Raw genomic sequence first — 12,671 nt, 5'->3', positions numbered from 1 at the left:
CCTCGGTCGTATTTTAAACCCATTAAATAACTATAAGCTCGTTTTAGAAGGTATGACAGCACGATGACACTAGGGCCCAAAATTTATTGATCGCGACCGCATATTTTCAGTTGAGGATCCTACAAAACAAGTTTCAGGATTTGACCTACCCAGGATAGTACATATTCGTAAAAGGAATTTTTGGACATCTGTTGATGGCACCTTTGAAAGTTGACACGTAGTATAATTGTGTTCCCACATCAATAACAGGATTATTTTTCTAACAGGTAGTTTAGTTGTAACTTCCAAAAGCCCTTGCGCGTTAACGGAAAGTCAAAAGTAACAGAAAAATTCTTCATATTCGATGATTACCCTAAATTTTGTACCTTCTTTGGTGTCCGTCCTTTTTGACACACCTGATATATTCGTAATGCAGTTAAAATGGAAAGGAGTAAAAGTTTAAACTAAGAATCAAACAGGATTGGCCGCTAAACTCAACTCTTTTTTACAGTTCATAAGTGAATTAAATAAAAAGTAGAGAAAAACGGTATTTAAAGAAGATAAAAAAAGATGTTAGGCGACGTTTGAAATAAAATTTCAAAAAATAAATAAAACCTATAAGCACCTGAATTAGGTACAACAAAAGAATTGGAAAAGGAATATACATACACAAAAAGTTAGTTGAAAACAGAGTAGAAAGAGGAAGAAAGAATAAACAAAAAACGAGCATTATTAATTGAAAATATCTATGAACATTTGCGTATCAAGAATATGAAAACGCTGAACATTCTACCTGCAAATGAAAACATTCAATACGAAAGGAAAAGATAGGATCAATTAGAAAATCAGATAAACATTACGATTAACAGAAAATGAATAAACAAAATAGTTATTTAATAAACTAGTTTGTTAATGAAGGCGATTAATAATCGAAACTGTTTAAAGCACGAACGAGTGTAGCGAGTGAGTGCCTTTAATAGTTGAAATTATTAATCGCTCATTAACAAATGAGTTGATTACAAAAATTTTTCGTTGACCGCAAACTTTCTTTTTTTGTGACAAAATTTCAAATTAAACCCAAATCAAAACCAATTTCATCTTCATCTTCAGGGTAGGCCATTAAGAAAACCTAATTAGCTTTGAAAAATATGACATGCGAATTAGGTATAACCAAAAAGGTCGGCTTTTGAAAAAGTGAATTCGTAATTGTGCAGTTATAGAGCTATAATAGTATATTATGATGCGAGTCTTATAAGAAGCATTTTATCGCACGCACGGTTTTAGGCCACGACGAGCTTGCGAGGAGTGCCCTAAAGGAGTAAGTGCGATAAAATGCCTTATAAACGGGATGTCATACAGTATTTTTTCTACTTTGCCACTTTTTCAATGAAGGATTCCACCCAAGGTCACGTCTGCGGTCTGCCGCGACACCACAGTATCCGTCAAAATTAAAAAATTAAATTTCACTATTTTTAGTATTATTATTATATCACGCCTTTTCCTATTACGATACGCAAAACAGTATCGTAATAGCATCAGTACGAACGCAAAGTAGAATAGTTATTTGGATCACAAGTCCAGAAAATGATATTTTGCGAGTGTGAGTGATATTGCGTAGCCGAGGCGGTTTAGCCGAGGCGAAGCAACACGAGCACTCGCAAGACATTTTCTGGACGTGTAATCCACAAAATTTTTCATGCCGACGAATTTAAATCATTTTTAAAAAGTAAAAAATTTGTTTCACAAGTGGAATCGAACCCTCGCGTCCCTGCGCCGAAACGGAGTCCGTTCAATGCTGCCTGCCCATTCTCTCGCAAGGTCACTTTTGTAAGTACTAGGCCGGGAATTTTACGTTCCCGGCGGATTTTGAATCATGCAAAACCGTCGATAACGGCCGGCGGCATGAAAAAAATATAGAAAACCCTGCTGCAGTGTTGGTAAGTGCAAACAATGCAGGTTCGAGGTTGTTTATACATCAAAATATCATCAAAACGTCAAAATCGTAAAAATCGTTGATTAATGAAAAATAGTGTATTAATGAGGTCCATTAATACACTATATTTTAGACAAAATAATTCATTAATATTGAAATTAACAAGCGGTCAACGGGAAAGTATATTAGATAAATATGAAAGAAAAAATATGAAAAACAATTATGAATATTTTTTTAATACTTATGTATTATGGAATAAGTATCAAAAGAGACTGTAAATTAAAACAGCCTACGAGGAAATGAATTGTTTTATTTTGCATGTCTAGATACATTGCATGTCTAACTGTTAGATTTTTTGGAACATATTTTTTAAGGGTGTGATGTTATTTCTAATTAATGATAACTCCGACAACTTGAATCTAATAAAAACTCATAATTCAAAAATTCCTTTGATAGCACAACCTGAAATAGAAGAATATAATAATATGTAGTTATTCAGTAATTTCTTTACCAAGGTCGAGATCCAACATATTATTTCTTTTTCGAATTGAGTCAAGATTAGGAGCACTTTCTGATTTTTGTTGGAATATAATTATTTTATTAATTCCAGTGGTCAGTCGGCGGAACCCCTCAACCAAGCCACCAATCACGACCAACGAAAATCCCTCGGTACCCGTTCTCTCAGATCAACGTTGAATTACCCCTTCAATCACGAGCCTCTGACGGCTCAGCGATCCGCCAGCCTCTACAGACCGCAGTCGTTCACTCCACAACGGTCTAGGCCGGAATCCCTCAACTTCGACGCGTCGATTTTGAATTTCGAACCGGCGACGCGCGTCTTCTCTTTCCGAAGAGAAACGAAAACTGCACAGACGCTTAGCATCGTGATGGGTGGATTTATAGCTTGCTGGCTCCCGTTCTTTATTTTTTACCTTCTTACTCCCTTCATACCCAGCAATCAAGTGAATTCCTTAATCATGTCATATCTGACGTGGCTGGGCTGGTTCAACTCCGCTATAAACCCCTTCATTTACGCGTTTTACAGTCCAGATTTTAGGATAGCGTTCTGGAGGTTGACCGTTAAACACTTTTCCAAGTCGAGGAGGGCCGACTTCGCTTTCCAGCACAAGTGAGGTCGGGCTGTGCGCACCACGTCGCAGCAAACGTTCTATTCTAGTCACTGTATTTTGTAACTGTTATTTATAATACCTTTGTAATTTATTCGTTACCGTTACTATTTCCATGAAAGTGAAGCGATTCATACATAAGTTTTGCTTTCTTAATAACGTGGAGAGGGACCATAGATTATATTGTGATTACGATAAAATCGTCAAGCTCTGACGCCGCTATAAATCGACGACAATTTATATTAAGTTTTATAATACAGTCGTAAAAGTAATAATATTGCCACTATTTGACCATTAGTTAAGTAATTCCCTTTCATAGCAAGCCTCTTTGTTTGTGTGATGCAATTACCATCTCCAAATGCTCCTCAGTAATATTTAGAATTAAAATAATTTTTAAAGATCAGTACAATAACCCGAAATAAAATCCTACTTTATTTCAAATTTTAACAGTTTTGTTCATTACAAATTGAATATTTGTCTACGACACACCAACGCTAATCAATACTTTTTGCTCGTAACAGCACACAAATCAATTCACACGATTTTAAATTAATGTTTCAAAGATAAAAAGCGCAAAACTAAGCTAATATCAAATACTGTAACCGTCAATTAATACATTTTTTTGGTGGTTGACAAAAAGTTGTGAACCGATATAGCAAAAAAGTGCTACTACAAGTTGTCAATTGTTAATTGAACGGTATTATAATAGTACATATTTAACATTACTAAACTTCGTCCAGCGAGAGATTGGGCGATTTTAAATTGTAGGCTTGTAACCCAACACTACAAAATGGACTAGAATACATTAATTAGAGCATAATTTCAGGGCAAAAATGTTGCTGCTTGAAGCATATATTTCAAATTTTACGTGCGCCAGGTACTACTTTCTCTACGTAGAATTCAGTGATTTTTATGTCAACCAATCTCTCGCTGGACAAACTATAGCATGATAAAAGGGTTTTTACTGGCGACAGAAGGATACGAGTATGACTGGAGAGCCGAAGGCGAGCCAGTCACCTTCTAGAGCCAGTAAAACCCGTTACCTTACGTGTATTGTTGAATATTTTACTTGTTCTTCACTTGTAAATAGTTATACAAACTATTAAAAATTCCAACATTTGAAAAAAAATCGTATGAGCTTTACACGTATTGCTTTGGAAACGTACGACACTCATATGAGCACGGGTGTAAAATTTCACTGGCTAGCCAGTAAAAATTGTACATGCTAGCCAGTTAAGCGACATTCTCAAGGCGAATACAGTGACTTGTAAAACTAACGTTTACAAGTGCGGAACAAATAAAAATCTTACCTACTGATTTTCAGTTGTAATACGATGAGTAGTCAATGTTATGCCGATTATTTTTGTGGTGATGTTACGAATGTCAACGGTGTTGGGATATGAATTTGAGGAGTGCGCGACACGAGTCGAATTCGAAGGCGCCGTATTTTTCATAATAGTTTGATAGGGTTTGTAATAATTCTGAACTGTACCATGTGTCAAAGTATGACGTTGATACCGTGAGATCATTTAAAGTTATAATTAAAGTAGGCTATGACTTTTAAATTAGATTGGCAACACTGTTGAGGTTTAGGGTTCTCATGTTCAATTCTTTTTAACTTAAAATAATACACTTTTATTGACAATCATAGAAAATGTTCAAAGTCGGCTTGGATACAACTGTTAACTCGCCGTTTCATATTTTATGTATATTGAATTTTGAAGCGTCACTTTGGCAATTCAAATCAAATTATTAACAGTGTTGCGTTGCCAATCTATTTTAAAAGTCATATCCTACTTTAGTTATAATTTTAAATGATCTCACGGTAGAAGATCTAAAACACTCATTATTTTCTATAATAAAACTAGGTAACCCTATCTTGATGTTGAAGCGCGCTACAGCTTTAGAATGTTTGGCGTCTCTTACTGTCTGGGCTAGTATACTATTGGGAGCATAGAAAGTAGGACATAAAATTTCTGTCAGTTTTGAAAAATTCGATGTAGTTCAAGCTTTATTGTCATTTTGCCTTTGATTATTGTCATAGAAATTTGACACTGTATTCTAGCTGACAGTTCAAAAATTTATTTTATACTTCTACTTTCCTTTTCCAAATGCTCTCTTTTTTGATAAAGGTAGATTTTGATTGGGACTTTGCATTAAATAAATATTCGCTACGTGCTTACTTACACTCATTCCCTACAACCTACAATACTTAATGACAACGTCAATCAATTCAAACTTGGGTTAGAAACGGATAAGGGTCATTTCACATTAAAAGTGAAGACAGTGACGTTAATGTCCCACTTTTTTTGCTCCCAATAGTACCTATATTGAGAAGAGTAGGGCAAATAGTGAGATCGAATTTCATTGGTGGCTCACTTTCACCACAGCCTATTTAAATTATTTTTTCTATTTTGCACCTATAACAGTCAGTATAACACTCAAACGGGTTTCGAAAAGGAGCTCTTTTCGATACGCGTTTCAGGAACATTTACTCAAATTTTTAATGTTGGCAGTGACTCATAGTGAGTTGTTGTTACGTGATCACTGCACTTCACGACACTTTAAATTCAAAACTTACAATTGTTCGTCTATTTACCAGCGTTACCAACCCTTATATTTGCCAAATATAATTTTCCTAGCATTATGTTTTGAACTTTTTTTTAATTTAAGGGGCAAAATAGAAAAAATATTGTATTATACTTGTTTTATAAGCCATTTTGTCGCACTTGTTTGCTTTATAACGCGTGCGACAAAATGGTGTCTTATAAAACTCATATAATAACAGTTATTTATGCAACAAGTGAGTAAAGTAATACTTTTTTTACGAGAAGCGTTTTTATTTCATAGTTTGATTTTTACTTGAAATCATAGGCGTTCTAAAATGTCAGTTTGACACTAGCGTTAAAAAAATTTTTGAAACGTAGTTTGAAACTATTTTTTTTAAATGCCACGACATCTCACTCCGATTCAGACCCCTAGGGCTATTCCAAAGCTAGAAGAAAATTGGTCGTTGACTGCTGTGGCGAAGGAATTACATTGCAGTAAGACTTGCATCTTCCTGCTGCACGCACGCCAATGAACAAAGCCTAATTTAATCTAACGAAAAATACGTAAATTTTCGCAAGCTGTCGTTCACTTTTGGATGGCCGCGATTGTACGTTAGTCTGGGCCCTCTAACAGCGACCTCATTTTCACAGAATAAAATATACCTACATGTTAATGTTATGTTGTCAACATAATTTAAGCTTAAAGTAAATATAAAAATGCATAAAAAACTGCGTTAACAAAAAAAAATAGCTGTTTTCAGATACAAACAAATCAAGCCTTCCATTACAGCCAGACTCCATGCGTAATGTTATTGTCAAGTTAGATGGAAATTTGAACAGCTGATTGAATTATTTTTTACTTAATTGATGCTGTTTTATCAAATGTAGAATGTAAATCGTTTCCAAATACTAAGTATTAAATACAAAATTTGTTGTAAGTACCTACCTATCTAAGTACAGTTCGAGACACGGAATTTCGGGCATCACTGTCAATATATTATCAAAAAATGTAAAATAGGCTTTACATTATTAACATCAATGACTGACATGCGACTGACGTGGACAGAAAATAAATTTCAAAATTTCACTTTTGAATGTCACGTTGACAATAAAGAGTGATTTACATCGCAATTTTTTGAAATGACAGAAAAATTATGCTCGAAATTCCGTGTCCCGAACTGTACATATATTTTTCTTTTTACTTTAAACTTAATTTTCTCTAAATCTGTCAATGTTAATGTCATACTTTGCTAAATTGGCCTGTTTATTAGATATACCTTTTATATCTTTTTATTTCATACTGTCCGGTAGGTGTTCGATTGCATCATCAATTTGAGTCCGGTAGGTGAGTTATAACAGTATCAGAGCCGGAAAGTGTCACTAAGCAACACCTACCGGACTGTTTTATTTTTATCCATCAAATCTGACACTGAAAATTGAAAAAGTCAAAAAATATTCAATCTAAAAAAACAATAGCAACGGTCATTGCCACAGGAAAAAGGTGATGCTATTTTCACAGAATAATGTGATTTTTTAATTTTTGAAATAAAATTATGATGCACAAGAGACTTCCAGTATGAAATAAAATACATTACGATATACATCCGGTAGTATGTACTTGTAACAGGTACTCGTTTAGACATTCTTAACTCGGCTCCTAACGTCGCCTCGTCCATAATGTCTAACTCGTACTGTTACAAGTAACCTACCGGACTTATAACGTAAATTACTATTAACGTGTTCTCAAGGACAACTGAAAGTGACTTAACCGGCTGCTATATACGAGTACAGTTAATAATTCAAACGTAAAATAAAATCACTGATTACTGCTCAAATTAGTACATTTCGTCTACTATTCGATCAATAACAAATAACAAACTTCATATAGATGTTAACTACCTGTATATTTACAACTGAAATGGATTGACTGCAGTTCCTTAAAATCATAGTAACTGATATGAGAATGATACATTCCCACGAATGAATGATGTTCTTGGACTCATTTTGACAAGAAAAAGATTGCGTTGCAGTGAATTAATGTAGGTACGCGGCTGATTTGCAAAAAAAATCTTTCATAAAAAAACTGCCAACCTTCGGCATTTTCGTAATAAATGCCTGAATAAATATACGACTTCCTGACGCGACCACTTAAAGCAAGTTGTGTACAATTATCCCTCTCCACGTTATACGAAGAACGTTTAGTACAAATTTTTAATGGATAAGATATTAATATTTTTTGTACATAGGTAGTCGATATATTTTTTTTTTACATCTACAACGGTTATTTTGTAGACTCATGCAGCTTAACTGTTTCATGTAAATAATTGAAAATAAACCACGGTTTTGTATCTATTTTTATATTTCATTGTAACAGTGGCTTAATAACAATCTATACTGACGTTCAGGTTGAATGACAAGGGTTTGAGCGATCGTTCACTCCAGAAGTAAGTAATTACATTAAGCACAAATCAATGTACAATTTTCTCTATAGTATAAAGCATAGATAAATGTTTGTAAAAATAAAATTTTTAAATAATAGAGAAATGTAAATACCGACATTCCTTACTTAATCTTCCGTTTTCTCCTCGTCTTTTTGGGTTCACCACCATGTTTATCGCCATCGTCGTCATCCCCATTCCATTCTTTTTTTAACTCATGCAACATGTTTGGTGTCAAAATTCCTTGTGCTAGAAGTCTTTCAGTTAATCTACCTCTACCTATCAAAGACTTTGGTTCTGTAAAGGAGAAATAAAAACTGTTATGTATATCCGAGTATTTGTATAAACCAATAAATACCTCTTAAATATGACTGTTTTTGTCTGTTCAACGCAAACTCATCCTCGTCTGCAGCTCTAGCTCCCGAACTTACTCCAGTTTCTGAATTGCGTAGCAACCTAGTTAATTGAACCACACCCTGTTGGATGATCACGTCCAATTCCTTTTGCATATCCCGCACTAAATCCGGCTCAGTAAATAGATCCATAAAACGATAACTCAACCACAAGTACAAATCCAAAACATCGAAGACTGCCTCGAGGTGTACCAAATCGATTATGGTTTTCGGGGGCTGCAGAGGCCACCCGATATTACGACAAAGCCAATCAAACGTAATTGCCTCGTTTTTACTATACTGCCTAGTAAACTTAAGGAACATGGTGCAAACAAACGGCATCTTTTTGCTAATCGGGGCACAACAGAAAACGTAACGAGCGCGTAAAGGTAGCGGAACGTGTTGAATCATGTCGGCTAAAAACTTGAAATCTTCGACGTTACACATAAAATATAATGAATCGTCAACTGTTGAAAGATTCACAAAAATATCCATCAAATTGCTAAGGGTCGAATTAGGCAAGTGGTAAGCGTACAGTTCTATTTGTTCGGCGGTTGGGTGTAGACCGGCTTGAGTTATGGGTTCGGGCAGTGAATCTAAAAGGGTTTTCAATGTTTTCAAATCTTCTGGTTTAAACGTGGTCACATAACCCTGCTCCCATTGAGTTCCATATCTAAAAAAACTGTGTACCGACCATTCGATTTACGATTTGATAGCAAACCTTCCTGCCCTTCCGGCTATTTGTAAAGCTGCCGATACAGAAATCGTATCCATTTCTTTTTCGCCTTTTTCGTTTATCATTGGCTTGATAAGTGAGTAAAAAATAATTCGTCTAATACTCCTGCAAGTACCATTAGTTAAGGATTTTTTGAGTGCAAGTTTAGAGTATTTACAAATTCAAACCCATGCCTATCGCGTCCGTGGCAACTAAAATTTTACAGCTATTGTCAGGGTCGTTAAATTTAGCAGCCTGGGCTAGTTTTGTCCCAGGGGGAAGGCCTCCATAAATCACAGCTACTTCTTTGCCTGTAGCTTCAATTCCGCGAGATACAGAATAGATGTCATTTTTACTAAAGCAAACAATGCAATCACCAGGCATAACATTGTCTAAGCTACCTTTAAGAAAACTCAATATTTTCTTATTTTTATCAAAATGTTATTCCAAGTCTTTACCTAAGGCAGAGTCCTCAACGTGCAGCTGAGTCAGTCTTTTGTAGTGTCTAACTTCAATATCTTCATTTGTAGTGAGGCAAAGCTGACTCATTAAGTCTATAGCACCAGCCTCTCCACACAAATGTATTTCTTCTGCCATAAGTCCTAGAAATGCTCGAGTCCAAGCCCAACCTCTCTGGGGGTCTTTTACCATTTGAATCTCGTCAATAACCGCAACTTCGTCTAAAACGATTTTAATTTCTATCATTACGTTAAACATTAATGAATTAAAAAATAAGAGAGGTTCAGTGTAATTTGTAATTACATGGAGTGTTAACAGAAGTCATTTCAACAGTGCAAGAAACATGTGATGAAATATTTCCACTAGGATCTGCATATTTTCTTTCTTCTCCAGTTACTAAATCACAGGGGGTTCCCTGAATAATAGATATTTTGTAATAGCCAGTTTGGTAATTTATGTGACTTACTCTACTGTTAGTCTTATTAAAAACTTCAGCTGCCAGTAGTTTTAAAGGGCCACAATATACTCCTGACTTAGCTGTAATAAAGCTTTCTAGAGCATGGAAAGTTTTCCCTGAATTTGTTGGACCAGCATGAAAAATAATTTTTCTGTTGAGAGCCCTTGCTTCAGGATACCAGTTAGCTGGAGTTCTCAGATCTGATATTTTTTTCAAATCGTCCATGCACTCCAAATGAGGAAACATTTGTTTGGCGTGTCGTAAAAAATATGGGAAGATATCGGTAACATTTCCGGCTCCTTGCAATATATCACTTATCACAACATGGAGGTCAACTGGTAAGTTTTCAGCTTCTAAACAATAACGCCTGAAACTGACATATGCTTGATGTTGGAGATAATCTGAAAAAAAGAGTTGAATTTTGGAATTTTACATATGTAATCATTTACATACTGTCGAGTCCATTTTCAGAAAGCAACAATTTAATTTCCTTCTTTTGGTAAAACTTGTTAAGAACTTTAAGTAAGTCTGATTTATTTAAAGATCCTGTCAGTTCGGCTCCTACATTGATATCGTCTGGATTTGGTTTTACAGTCACTGGGATAAATAAAGATGATATAGAGCTATCGCTCTTTTTAAATCTTCTTTGTAATAATTTATAATTAGTTTTAGACAAAAAGCCTTGTCTTTTTAATGACAAATTATGTACGGCAATAGACAATGCTCGTATGTGCCTTCCGTTTTGTAACATGTTGAACAAAAAGTAAGGTTACTTTACTTATTTCTGAAAAGGTTATGTTATTGTCAAAGAGTTTAGGGGAACCAGAACATGGTGGTTGGTGGAATATACAAACAATTCATGTGGATGACTTACAGATTCATTAAAATTCGTCACTAAATAGCACCGTTGTGTTGTTCCTATTTTTATTTATATAATTGTTAATACCCTTGTAATGTCCTTTATTTGGTGACACAAAAGACGTTCCCCGAAAAACCGTTGTTACAAATTACTTGGAAAAAAATATTGTCGTTTTCAACGACATGTGTGCTGTCAGTTATCAGTTTCATTTTTAATAGTTATGTTGCTGTTGCAGCAGATTGTGCACACAAATTCATAACCAGTATTCAGAGTATAAGCAGAGAATACAGCATAAGCAAATCCTAGTTAAACAAATGTCAAACAACAAATTGAGCTTATGGTCACAGTATAACCAGTAGCGAGTAGCGACACGAAATGACAGGTCCATAAGAAAAGCATTGGGTCGTTATGAACACGTCTAAATGACGGTTTGGGCTACTGTGGTTTGGGTAGTAAAGTCCTTGAAAATGGTTTGAATTCCTTTGAAATTTGTGGTGGTAGCCCTGAATCACTATGAATTCTCTGATTAATAAATGTAAATTCCACTAAAACTTTCTGTTTTCTGAAATATGACTGAATTTGTATGTAAAGTCGCCTTGGGCTAAATGACCCAGGCCATTCCATACTTGTGCGCAAGTCCTATAATTTTGCGCGTTATTTAAATTTGACGTTCACGGACTTAGAAAATATCGCAAATTTATTGTTTAAAAATTAGAACAACACTTGCGTATCTAATAAGAAACAATACAATAAAAGACCTTTTTTATGTAGTAAACTCATTTATACAGGATGTCCCATAACTCGCGCGTCAGCTGTTAACTGTGAATTTTAATATTTAGTCCAACAAGGATTTTACAACAACAAACGTGAAAAGTAGGTATATTAGTTTTGAAATGAAAACGATTTTAAGATAACCAATCACACACGCCTTCCTGAAGGTAACTCTACTAAATGTATGCGTTTCCGAGGAAACGATTTTAGATGTTGCTGCTAAAAAAACTGTGATGAAATGTTTGAACAACGAGTTTTATAAGGGTTGATTTGGCGCACGAATGCCAGGTCTAGAAAACGACCTGTAGGCGAGTTTTTTATGTTATTTTTTAGATTTTTTTTTAATTTTTAAATAAAAAAATTAAATTGTCAAATTCTAGGGAATTTTGTATTATGTAAATGGTAATTCAAGGTAACGGATGCAACTACATCTGCAACATATGTTAAAAAGTAGAGTTTGAACATTAATATTGGAAGTTTTTTGGTGTAAATGACAATAATACACTGAAATATTGATAAAAATTTTCTTAGACATCCATTAAACTACGAGTGCTTTAATAGATAGCCATAAACGATTCCAAATTGAATACAATAATAGACCTATTAAAAGATTCTAAAAACATAGTTATATGTTCTACTCATCTACTGTTCTTTGTCTTACACGCAGCACGCAGTACAGCATGTAACAACAAAGCACCCAAGTTACTAACGCATGCGTATTGGTAAGGATCGTCCTGGGTTATTTAGCCTCTCGTAATCTATCAGAGTACGGAGTATACCTATATTTTTTATTGAAAAAAAAAAACCGGGCGGTTAAAAAAATAAAATGTTGTCCATTAAACTTAAAATAAAATTTCTCGTTTGCTAAATGCCCTTGGCCGTTATATTCGGAAATATAAAATCTCAAATTGTTGAATGATCGAACTCTACTTACTTGCTGCGACGTACAGTTGCGGCCAAATAAAACTGGGCAGCAATTTTTTCTATTGTAA

The 12,671-nt window shown here is 34.7% G+C and overlaps 1 protein-coding gene and 1 pseudogene across 2 annotated transcripts; one reads left to right on the top strand and one right to left on the bottom strand.

Moving 5' to 3' along the window:
• LOC138125998 (probable G-protein coupled receptor No18) overlaps positions 1-6,533 on the top strand; it is a 94,995-nt pseudogene extending 88,462 nt beyond the window's left edge.
• A 1,396-nt stretch (positions 6,534-7,929) lies between these two features.
• On the bottom strand, positions 7,930-11,368 carry Suv3 (Suv3 helicase). Of its 2 annotated transcripts, XM_069041625.1 has the most exons (9): positions 10,924-11,368; positions 10,503-10,833; positions 10,059-10,450; positions 9,896-10,007; positions 9,592-9,813; positions 9,312-9,534; positions 9,140-9,259; positions 8,385-9,091; positions 7,930-8,323 (listed from the first exon to the last, which is right to left on the bottom strand). In XM_069041625.1, the coding sequence occupies exons 2-9, from the start codon at positions 10,798-10,800 to the stop codon at positions 8,151-8,153; spliced, it is 2,247 nt and encodes a 748-aa protein (XP_068897726.1). In that variant the 5' UTR covers positions 10,801-10,833; positions 10,924-11,368; the 3' UTR covers positions 7,930-8,150. The 2 variants fall into 2 exon arrangements, with proteins under 2 accessions (XP_068897726.1, XP_068897727.1); XM_069041626.1 differs by lacking the exon at positions 10,924-11,368 and having other exon boundaries at positions 10,499-10,662.
• Between the last annotated feature and the right edge of the window lie 1,303 nt (positions 11,369-12,671).

Source organism: Tenebrio molitor, chromosome 3 (assembly GCF_963966145.1).
Source record: "Tenebrio molitor chromosome 3, icTenMoli1.1, whole genome shotgun sequence".
Taxonomy (NCBI): Eukaryota; Metazoa; Arthropoda; class Insecta; order Coleoptera; family Tenebrionidae; genus Tenebrio; species Tenebrio molitor.
The sequence above is the reverse complement of the archived record's forward strand: the minus strand, read 5'-3'. Positions and strand labels throughout refer to the sequence as shown.